The 12,846-nt window shown below is 34.7% G+C and overlaps 2 gene segments (V, D, J or C); both read left to right on the top strand.

The window, feature by feature from the left end:
* Nucleotides 1–8,876: 8,876 nt before the first annotated feature.
* Nucleotides 8,877–9,391, top strand: LOC127951461 (T cell receptor alpha variable 14/delta variable 4-like). The segment is given in 2 exon segments: nt 8,877–8,983; nt 9,081–9,391. Coding segments are annotated over 2 exon segments (351 nt in total).
* Nucleotides 9,392–11,606: 2,215 nt separating this feature from the next.
* LOC127951460 (T cell receptor alpha variable 5-like) lies at nt 11,607–12,195 on the top strand. The segment is given in 2 exon segments: nt 11,607–11,667; nt 11,798–12,195. Coding segments are annotated over 2 exon segments (438 nt in total).
* Nucleotides 12,196–12,846: the final 651 nt, after the last annotated feature.

Genomic DNA, 12,846 nt, shown 5'->3' with positions numbered 1-12,846 from the left:
CGGACTTTTAAATTAAATGTTCCCTCCTGGTGGAATGAACTCCCCAACTCAATCCGAGCAGCTGAGTCCTTAGCCATCTTCAAGAATCATCTTAAAACACATCTCTTCCATCTTTATTTGACCCTCTAACTTTAACACTCACTATTCTAATTCTATTCTTTAAAAAATCTAACTACCTTTCTAATCTTTTTGTATTCTATTTTCTTTTCATTTATTATGCAATTGTATATGTATGTGTGTGTGTATGTGAAAAGACCTCTAGCTTGCTCTATTCTTTTATTTTTTTATTCTATCTGTTTTCTTTTTATTTATTATATTAGTTAAAATCCCATGCTACGTGTACTGTGTTAACCTAACTGAGACTTGTTATAGCACTTATATATCATTGCTCTTTTTGTTGTTTTTGATTGCTTTCACTGTCTTCATCTGTAAGTCGCTTTGGATAAAAGCGTCTGCTAAATAAATAAATGTAAATGTAATGTAAATGTAAATATAACAGAGTTAGACAGAATTAGAAGTTGAGTTTAAAATTTACGCATTTAGCAGACGCCTTTCAGGCTATCAATTTTTACCTTATCATGTATTCCCAGGGAATCGAACCCCCAACATTGCGCTTGATTGAGCCCCTAGTACAATAGTACTAGTTAAAGCACTGATAACTGATGTGATCTTCTTAAGCTTCAAGACTGTTAGAAAGAGCATAAGAAACACAAACAATGCTCAATTCTGTCATTCTGTTCTCTACATTTGCATATATTCATATCATAAGCAGCCAAATCTGCTGAATCTTTCCAATATCTGCTGAATATTAATTTACTCAATATAAACACAAGTTTATGAAAGATTTGGTCTACTTTTGTCGATACAATATATGGAATTGAAACAAAACAGTTTGCTGATGAGGGTTCAAGTGTTAAATTATCCTGCAGTTATTCATCTGTACTAACTCTCTACTGGTACCATCAGTATTCCGGATTAGCTCCTCAGTTCATTATCCTCGTCACAGATGGATAAAAAAAGTCTTATATAGATTCCAGATTCACTTTCAAAGCCAATAAAGACAAAGAAAATCAGGATTGTCACTCAGAACATAAAAATCTTTAATAACAGAAAGGGAGACACACTTAAAAGATGCTTCTTTATGTCTTTATAGCATTTTATAAGAGATCTAACTTGTAAAATCATAACAATGTACTTTAGATGCATTTATTCAGTTACTTTATACTTACTTCAATCAGTTATTGTTAAAATGAATGAGTAAATAGCTTTAAAACATACAGAAGTGTAATAAATATAGTGGTGATCAAGCATTTGTTCAAAAACACTATATCAATCATTTACAAAGAATTTGTCTGTGTTTGTAAAATAACATAATTTTTAGCCAGTTCTAACATCATCCACAAGGGGTCAGCCTTGCTCCCTCCATTTATGAGTATATCATGTGACATGTTACAAACATTTAAGCAAGAGCTCTGTGAGATGAGCCCAAAGTTTTTGAAAGCAGAGTTAAGTGAATTTCAGGTCAACTATGTTTAGATGGGCTTTAATGTATATGTGCTTAATAACACATTATGATGGTGAGCTTTTTTTCTCCATTCTTTAACATCAAAAAGGTTTACATAAATATAGGTTACTAAATGTTTATACTTACATTCCTAATAATCCATATAAATGATTTGTTTTCTCTGTCTATTGTTCCCCAGGGTCTTCGGGACAGGACAGAGTTGAACAGTCTTCAGAAGAAATGACTGCGAGTGAAGGAGCTCAAGTTATTGTATGGTGTAAATATATTACCACTGATACAGACCCATACCTCTTCTGGTACCAACAGCTACCAAACAGATCACCAACATTCATTCTAAATAAATTAACTTTTAGTGAGGGAACTACTGAGCCTGATTTTAAGAAGAGATTTTCTGCGACACTGGATACAACATCAAAAACAGTTCCACTGATGATCAAAGATGTGCGTGTGTCTGACTCTGCTCTGTACTACTGTGCTCTGAGGCCCACAGTCACAGGAAACACAACAACACTGTACAAAAAATACTACTGGAACCTGTGCAATGTATCAAGTACAAACACATCTTTGAATCACATTTATAACATAATCCATAAAGAGACTGATTCATTATAATTGATTCCGATACTGTGAAAAAAGATAGTTTAATCATACGGTCACTTCAAGAGCTCAATTATATGACATGCGAATCTACATGATTTCTCTACCACTACTATAACGTATAATTTTATATCATATATAGTATTAATATATAATAAAGATTTGACCTGCATGAGAAAATCTCTTGTTACTACACATTTAATGGCTGGGTTTAGAATATCCTCTTAACCGTCACTCACATTTTTGAACATAGACTTGAAAGTGCATGATCCAAACCTAATTTTTTATAATTCATGACTGAAAACATTTGGTAACATGATTTTGATGAACCATTTTCATGGCAATGCAATGTTTGAATTAAAAAAATATATATATTGAAATTGGTTTCAAAGGATGAATTTTGAGATTTTACATTTTCAAGTGATACATCATTTCTGATGATTTCTAAAGTCAGAACTCCTGTTATGATGTAGATTTTTGAGGTGCACTTTTACCATAAATTAATCTGTAACTTTTCCTACATAATTTTTAACAAAAAAGATTGGTAAAACATCTATTTAGGAGTCTTAGACCTTTCCAATGATACAGTATATAGTTTGTCATGATTAGATTAGGATTTAACTGTAATATACTGTAGTGACGTAAGTGTAGGGGGCCCACCGAGGGGCCGGGGTGACAGTTAACAGGATATATAGATTAAAAAAAAACAAAGAATTGCCATCAAAATGAAAAAGGATAAAAGAGGAGGAGTTTGGCACATAGATCTTTGATGATCTTGTTGAATTTGCTAGACTGTCACAAACCAATGAAGCTGGGAGGTGGGGTTTAAAACATTGATATCTGCTGTGATCTTGTAAAACTTCAAGTCTGTTAGAGGGAGAATAAGAAACACTCACAATGATTTTGCATTCTGTAATTCTGCTTTTTGCCTTTGCATGTAAGTATTGAAGTGTTTTGCATCCTAGTACTTTGAGCAGCCAGAATGACTAATTTCTTCTCAAAATTGTGTTAATTTAATTAGAGTTTATCTTCATGTTGTAAATTGCATTCAATGCTGAGAATCTAAATTGAATATATATTCATTTTAAACAACTGTTCTTAAAAGATTTTATCTACTCTTGCAGATGAAGCATATGGAAATGAAATTAAACCAACCAAAACTTTGGAGTTTGCTGAGGAGGGTTCAATTGTTAAATTATCCTGCAGTTATTCATCTGCATTAACTCTCTACTGGTACCGCCAGTATCCCGGATCAGCTCCTGAGTTTATTGTGCTCATCTTAGACAGTTCAAAACAATCTAAGGACTCTAATATAGATTCCAGATTCACTGCCAAAGTCACCAAAGACAAAGAAAACCATGTGGATTTGGAGATCTCCTCTGTATCTATATCAGACTCTGCTCTGTACTACTGCGCTCTGCAGCCCACAGTGACAGGAAACACAAGAACACTGTACAAAAACCTGGTTCACAGTATTGCATCTACATTACACATATTCAAGCTCCATATCTGCTTTAGGGAACTCTATTCAGTAAAAACACAATGGATTGTCATTCACAATCACAACATTAAAAAGATAACATAAAGGATTAAACACAAAGACTTAAAATTTGAAGATGTTAAAAGATGCTTCTGAAAATATTCATAACATTTTATACAGCAACCATGTTAAAGGGGTGATAAAATCATATTTATATGCATTTCCTTTTTCCTAGCTGGTGAGGAAAGGGGATTATATCTGTAAAGCATGAAGTACATTCAATAATATGACATTCAGTTATTTACAAATCAGCAAATAGCTTTAAAACATTCAGAGACAAAACAAAAGTATTGTGGTGATCAAGCATATGGTCAAAAACACTATTTACATCAAACATAATATTTATAAAGAATTGCTCAAGGTTTGAAAAATAACAATGTTTAGCCATTTTAAAATTCCTCCACAAGGGGTCAGCCTTGCTCTCTGCATGTATGAATATATCATGTGACATGATACAAACATAGAAGAGCTTTATATGATAATCACAGAGCTTTTAAAAGAGCAGAGTCGAATTAATTTTCTGTTATTTTTCCTCATAGATCAACTATGTTTAGATGGGCTTTGATTTAGCTTTGCTTCATAACATATTATGATGGTAAGCACATTTTTGTTTCTGCATACTTAAACTGAAAAAGGTTTACTTGAACATAGGTTACTAAATGTTTACACTTCAAGGGTTAGTTCATTGAAAAATGAAAATTATGTCATTAATGACTCACCCTCATCCCTCGTTCTAAACCCGTGAGACCTCTGATCATCTTCGGAACACAGTTTAAGATATTTTAGATTTAGTCCGAGAGCTCTCAGTCCCTCCATTGAAGCTGTGTGTACGGTATACTGTCCATGTCCAGAAAGGTAAGAAAAACATCTTCAAAGTAGTCCATGTGACATCAGAGGGTCAGTTAGCATATTTTGAAGCATCAAAAATACATTTTGGTCCAAAAATAGCAAAAACTATGACTTTATTCAGCATTGTCTTCTCTTCCGGGTCTGTTCTGAGCGAGTTCAAAACAAAGCAGTTTAGTGATATCTGGTTTGCAAACATATCACTTGATGTAACCGGATCTTCTTGAACCACTTCAACAATTCGTGAACCGAGGAGCTGTTGATACTGCTCATGCGTGATTCATTGTGAAGCAGACTGACACACAGAGCATCTGAACCAAACTGATTCTTTTGGTGATTGATTCTGAACTGATTTTGTGCTAATGTTATGAGCACGGGTAAACCAAAGGATTGAATCAAGGGTAATCATCGGCAATGACCTCATTACGTCGAGTGCAAAAGAACGGGTGAACCGTTTTCTTCAACCGGTTTATTGAATCGAACTGTTTGGAAGAACCGGTTCGCAGAAAAGAACCGAACTACCCATAACTACTGGTGATCTGAAAACCGATGCAACCGGATCTTGACTCGAGAACGAGTAATCGTTTGTTCATTATCTGGCTCGGCTCGGTGTTCATCTTCAGTTCTCTCTTCACAGCTGTTCAGTCAGTGTACTGTTTGAGTAAATGAATTACTCCGGGATATTGGTTTGTTTTAACTCAGAGGGAGTGTCAGCCACATTAAAAAAGTTAACAGCTTAAGTCATTTGTGGATTAATGCTTATTAGAGAAGTGAACTGTTTCAAACGATTCAGTTCGATTTGGTGAACTGGCTCAAAAAGATCCGGTTACATCAAGCGATTTGTTTGCAAACCGGATATCACAAACTGCTTTGTTTTGAACTTTCTCACAACAGACACGGAAGAGAAGATAATGCTGAATAAAGTCGTAGTTTTTGCTTTTTTTTTTAGGACAAAATGTATTTTTGATGTTACAAAATATTCTAAATGACTCTCTGATGTCACATGGACTGCTTTGATGATGTTTTTCTTACCTTTCTAACCATGGACATTATACCGTACACACAGTTTCAATGGAGGGACTGAGAGCTCTCGGACTAAATCTAAAATTTCTTAAAGGGGGGGGGGGGGATGCTCGTTTTCACTCAATATCCTGTTAATCTTGAGGACCTATAGAGTAGTACTGCATCCTTCATAACTAAAAATTAAAATTAAAATTAAAAATTTTGGGTGAACTATCCCATATTATATATTATAAGTTCCTAATAATAAATGTTTAAAAAAAAATCCTTCAGGGGAAATTACGGCAGATGAAAGAGATCAAGTTATTGTAAGGTGTAATTATTTTACCACTGAATTAAAAATAAACCTTTTCTGGTACCAACAACTACCAAACAGATCACCAACATTCATTCTGGGTCAATACAGCACTGAGCTGGATTTTAAGAAGAGATTTTCTGCAACATTGAACTCTACATCATTTCCACTGATGATCAAGAATACATGTGTCTGACTCTGCTGTGTACTACTGTGCTCTGAGGCCCACAGTGACTGAAACACACTCAACACTCAGACGAAAAGAGAGGAAGTGCTCAGCTATTTGATGAGACAATATATGACAAATCCGCGTGATACTGATGCACATTCATCCTACTGTATATGATCTTGTTACATTTTCTAGACTGAATCACAAAACAATAAAGAGAATAAGATTTACAACTCAGACACTGAATGTTTCCATCAGACTTTAGTTCTCAAATAAATGTTATCAATACATTAATACATACATTAAAACAAACAAAACTTGCTAATAAGGAAACTATTGCAAAATAAACTTGACTTTCATTTTGTAATGCCTAAGATGGAAATATACACCACAAATTCATATCATCAAGCCTCATTACAGGATCAATAGCTCCTTTTTATTTAATAAAATGAGCATCATCTCTACAGACAGCAGGAAGTCCCAGATCGACTGTATGACTCAGTTCCTGAAGAAACTCAGAGCATCACAATCATCACAACCCACAGAACAGAAGAACATCAACAGAACTGATCTGACTTAGAAAACATGGACAGACACTTGCTACTGATATTAATCATGATTTCAGGTAAAATACCTTTTGATGCCATTGCTAAGGAAATTAGATAATTAAATGTGATGTGAAATCTGAAATTTACTGACTTTTTTTTATATAAGCAAATATTTATTTTTATCGTTGCAGGTGTGATGGCTGCAGACCAGATTGGGCCAAACAAGGGTGAAAATGTCCTCAGTACAGAAGGAGATTCTGTGACACTGAGCTGCTCATATGATACAAGCAGCAGATATGTTAGACTTTACTGGTACAGACTGTATCCTAATGGAGAACCTAAGTATTTAATATGGAAAGAAGCTCGGGCATGGAGTGATACTGGGAGCCCAGCTGAATCTCGCTTTCAGTCGACTACATCAGAAAAATCCACTGAACTCATTATAACTCGTGTAACTCTGTCAGATTCAGCTCTCTATTACTGTGCTCTAAGAGTAGGAGCCCAGTGATACAAAGTCTTTGTGAACCCGTACAAAAACTCAAATGAATTTTTCCCTTTGATCTCAAACCTGATCTAACCCACAATCTATAACACACACAATATAATTACACTTGTGGAAACACCTGTGTGAGAGTGTGATTCATAATTTCAGTATATGTTATGTTGAAAAAGCGGTAGAAGTGAAGCAATACACAAAAGAAGATAAGCATTTTGACACTTACAGACTACTTAATAAATTCAGGTCATTTCAGATAATAGCATATATATATATATATATATATATATATATATATGCCAGATAAAACACTCATAAAAAGTCCTGCTGGAGTAAAGAGAGAATTCATAGGCTAACTTGTACATTATTAACTCAGAACTGCAAATAAGCTTTTCAATTTGTTTTATCATGACTATAAAACCTACACAGGAATTATGGGGGGAAGGGAGAATTGGGGAATATAAAAGGGGTTTGTTTTTCGGATAAAGTTGTCAACAGTATTTAAGGGTGGAGAGGGCAGAATCTGATTAAGAAATTTCAGTTGCTCAATCATTTCCACATCTAAAAAAACTCCTCAGAAATAAACATGCCCCCCCCCCCCCCCCCCCCCAAAAAAAACAATCCAAACTAACAAAAGTCTAGGGCGAATTTTGACAATTTGTTTAAAGATTTATTGATCGATTTATTGATTTATATTCTATTGTTTTTATGTTACAATTATTTATCTGCAATTATTAAAAGTATTTTTATCACAACCAGCAAAATAGATGTCATATTGCCCTAAATGCTGTATTAAATGATTAATTCAATTGTCAATATATCTTGCTCATTGTTTTTTTTTATTCTAATCAACGTACAGTAAATATTTTGTAGAAACTGAAAACAATTACTGACATTGACAAAATTGTCATTTTTAGGTGGACACAATAATAATGACTTTAGAGAATTTGATCAAAGTAATAGCCTAATGATAGTATTTTTCTATACGAAACAGATTGATAAAGGATTACAGAATCGTTAATTTTTCATAAATTCTAGTATTGGAAGGGTCTTTTAAACAATAAAAAATGTGTTTACCTAAAACATTGTTAACTTTTTGGGAGGCTGAAGAAATCTGAAGAAGCAAATCATCAAAGCAGATAAAGACTCAAGTGCACAGTATTTCATGAAGAGCAGAAAGATCTTTAGTGCTAAACACTGAAAAGCAGGCAATCTCAGTGTGCTGGGATCAAGACAGTGATGGACAGCCTTCTGGATCAATTATTTTACCTCATCTACGAATGAAGACTTCTATTTCTTCTGGTACAACAACTAGCAAGTAGCACTAACATTTATTCAGAGAGTACAGTATTTACTTTTTGTGAAGGATCTACCGAGCCTTGTTTTAAGGAGAGATGTTTTTGATCTTCACACGAAGAACAGTTCCACTGACAATCCAGAATGTGCATATATGTTAGATTTTGCTGTGTACTACTGTGCTCTAAAACACTGCGACTAAAACACACTCATACAAAAACATGAAGAAAATCATAACTGTTCAATACTGCTCATGGATCAGCATCAATCCTCTGTAGTCCTAATCACAGAAAGATACTGTACAAACAAATTTCACACTCAGTGTACTTGGCAGAACTTCCGAACTCAAATCACATGAGCCTAAAACCATCACAACAAAGTCATTTATGTCTATATGTTTCTTCAAAATCATCTTCTAAATAAATACATGTATAATTTCTTGCAGTTGCAAAAGCCTTCCTCTAAGTAAAAAAAAAATGAATAGCAACAGATGATATCTTCACACAGAAAGCAGGAAGTTCCAGTGTGTTTGAGAGTGAACCTGCAGAGACACAGATCTACAGCTCAGAGCACAGACAACATTAACACACACCTGATCTGACCTAGTCAACATGGAGAAACACCTGCTGCTGATTTTAATTCTGACTTCAGGTAAAATATGACTCTTTTAATAATTAAAGGTGTATCCAGACAAATCTAATTGGATAGTTTTGTGTAACTTGACTCTTATTATGATTGCTTGTTTTAGGTGTGATGACTGCAGACCAGATTGGACCAAATCAAGAAACTAGTGTCATGAAGAAGGAAGATGAGACTGTGACCCTCAGCTGCACATATGATACAAGCAGCAGTAATATTAGACTTTATTGGTACAGACAGTATCCTAATGGAGAGCTTCACTATTTAATATATAAGAATCCAAGAGGTGGAGGTGGGAGCCCCGATGATCCTCGCTTTCAGTCGACTACACCACAATCATCCACTAAACTCATTATTACTGGTGTAACTCTGTCAGATTCAGCTCTCTATTATTGTGCTCTCAGAGTTGGATCACAGTGATACAAAGTCTATGTGAAGCTGTACAAAAACTCAAATAATTTTTCCCTTTGATGTCAAGCATTGTCAGACCCACAATCTCTAATTTACACAATATAATTATACTTGTGGAAACACCTGTGTGTGGTTACTGAAAGGGTAGGGTGATAAAAATAAAACACATACTTCCTGAATTACAGTTGTATATCAATAAGTAAGTAAATAAATAAATAAAACATCTACGACATCTGTAAATATGATGGAACTATGATTAACATGCCCTGGCATAGTCAGTATCTGGGATCCAGAGCTCCTGTTTTTTATTTAACCACAAGGAGGCTCAATGCACCTCTATTTCTCTATTTCTTTGTATTTTACCTGTTCATAATAGCCTGATATTGTGAGCCTGGAGGTATTTCCTGCTAAAATAACAGATTATGTGCTGTAATATCTGTAAATCAAACACATTAAGCAAAAATGCATATTTCACATATTTGAATAAATTTAAATCTGACTTGTGTAAATCTACATTTTCTATTCCCTACATTACCTATATGTTAATTCTGATTCACTTTAAATTGTACAAATGTACAGAATGTAAAAATGTAAGGTATAATCGTGCATGTTTAAGTGGCAAAAGGGTAAAATTATCAATAACTTAAATGAAGACATTGGAAACATAGTCACTGTAAAATAGTGAGACTTTTCTCTGTCAAATGCTGAAGGAACAATGAATTAAACAAACATAAAACATATTTATAAAAATCTTTTTACAATAATATCCTGAAGAGGGCAGTATGCAAAGGCACAACTTAAAGGGGGGGTGAAATGCTATTTCATGCATACTGAGATTTTTACACTGTTAAAGAGTTGGATTCCCATGCTAAACATGGACAAAGTTTCAAAAATTAAGTTGTACGTTTGAAGGAGTATTTTTGTTCCCAAAATACTCCTTCCGGTTTGTCACAAGTTTCGGAAAGTTTTTTTCGAGTATGGCTCTGTGTGACGTTAGATGGAGCGGAATTTCCTTATATGGGTCCTAAGGGCACTTCTGCCGGAAGAGTATAGCAGAGCACTGAGAGCACAACAGACATTCACTGATCAGAGCGAGAGCATCGCGAAAAGTCACAAAAGAAGTGTGTTTTTGGTTGCCAGGGCAAGACAACCCTGCACAGATTACCAAAAAAAAAAAAAAACAGCATTAAGGGACCAGTGGATGGAGTTTATTTTTACAGAGCATCAACGGAGTTGTGCAAGTGTTTTTGTTTGTTCTCTGCATTTCGAAGATGTTTGTTTTACAAACAAGACCCAGTTTGACGCCGGATTTGCACATCATTTATTTCTTAAAGATGATGCAATCCCAACAAAAAAGGGTCACGATCGTGTGTTGGAACCACAGGCGGTGAGTAAAACTGCTTCAAATATCTCTGCCTCCTTGTTAGTGCGTCCCCTCCCATGCCGGAGACCTGGGTTCGAGCCCCGCTCGGAGCGAGTCGTTGCTGCTGCTGCTCTCGTTCAGTTTCAGCCTCGGGATCTGATTCTGGATCATAAATAAATGGCTGAATCTGACTGTTAGCCATGGTTTATTTTTGGATGATGTTTTTTTCCCTCACGAATTTGAAGGAAAATCAATAACATTAAAATGCAAATATAAAACAACTTCATTAAAACCAGAACTCTTCTGGTACATCCAGAGAGCAAATGATTTTCCAAAATACATTCTGTGGAGAAACAAATTTGGAGCAAAAGATAATGGTGCTCAGATTCAGTTCCAGTGACGATCAAGAATCTGCATGTGTCTGACTCTGCTGTGTACTACTGTGCTCTGAAGCCCACAGTGACTGAAACACACTCATACAAAAACAGAGAAAGTGTTTAATTATATGATGAAGTGCAAACACACATGCTATTTACCTCTGTCCCACAAAAATAACATGGATAAAAAAAATAAAAAATAAAAATAATGTAAACATTATAAATTACATAGTGTATGTCATAAACCTTATGAGATCTAAAGTACTGTGCCAATTAAAGTATGAGGAATAATCTAGCATTCTTGTGTTCTGAAGATTTATGTCATAAGTAACCACAAGATGTTACAATAGGATATGAATAGTAAATGACTCAATAGTGTATGAATCAAATCTAATCTGATCTTCTCTATCAAAGAGCTCTCAGGAAGAGGAGGGGTTTAAAGCACTGATACCTGATGTGATCTTTAACTTCAAGTCTGTTAGAGAGAGAATAAGAAACACACACAATGATGCTCCGTTCTGTCATTATGTTTTCTGTTTTTGCATGTAAGTATTGAAGAGTCTGTGTTTTGAAACTAAATATTATGAGCAGCCAGAAAGGCTAATAATTAACTCACTAAAGATTGAATATAACATAATATACAGCGCTTCTTAAAATATTGTATTTATTTTGCAGATGCAGCATATGGAAATGAAATTCAATCAACCAAAACTTTGGAGTTTGCTGAGGAAGGTTCAAGTGTTACATTAACCTGCAGTTATTCATCTGCATTAACTCTCTACTGGTACCGTCAGTATCCCGGATCAGCTCCTGAGTTTATTGTGTTCATCTCAGATGGATCAACACCACATCAGAAGTCTATTGTAGATTCCAGATTCACTGCCAAAGTCACCAAAGACAAAGAAAACCATGTGGATCTGAAGATCTCCTCTGCATCTACATCAGACTCTGCTCTGTACTACTGCGCTCTGGAGCCCACAGTGACAGGAAACACAAGAACACTGTACAAAAACCTGTTTCACAGTATTGCATCTACATCACACATATCCAAGCTCCATATCTGCTTTAGGTAACACAAGGAAACTAAATCAGCATCTAATCTTCTAATCAGCAAAAAGCAGTATCATTCACAACATAAAATGTTATAACAGAAAAGGAGACACAAAGAATCACTTAAAAGACACTTCTCTGGGATTTCATAACATTTTATAAAGCAACCATGTTTAAAAAAGATGAGAAGAAGAAGAAAAAAGATTTCCGAGGTGGTGTTGAAAGTGTGGTTTATATCTGAGAGTATTTACCAGAACCTGACAGAGACTGAGTCATAAGATTGTTTAAACTTCATGTAAGCATGAAGTACATACACTGATACTTTATTCAGTTATTCTAGAAATTAGTAAATAGCTTTAAAACATTCAGATATATAACATAAGTAAAGTGGTGATCAAGCATTTGTTTAAAAACACTGTTTATATCAATAATACCTTTATAAAGGCTTGTTCAAGGTTTGCAAGATAAGGTTATTTTTATCAATTTCAAACTTTCTCCACAAGGGGTTAGCATTGCTCCTTCCATGAATGAGTATATCATGTTACACAATACAAACATTTAAAGAAGAGCTCTTTGAAACAGAGCTTTTGAGAGCACAGTTGAGTGAATGTTTGTTCAAAGATCAACTATGTTTAGATGGGCTTTAATTTCTCTGTGCTTCATAGCTCATTGTG

This window comes from Carassius gibelio, chromosome B2 (genome assembly GCF_023724105.1).
Source record: "Carassius gibelio isolate Cgi1373 ecotype wild population from Czech Republic chromosome B2, carGib1.2-hapl.c, whole genome shotgun sequence".
NCBI lineage: Eukaryota > Metazoa > Chordata > Actinopteri > Cypriniformes > Cyprinidae > Carassius > Carassius gibelio.
This window is presented reverse-complemented; position numbering and strand designations above follow the sequence as displayed.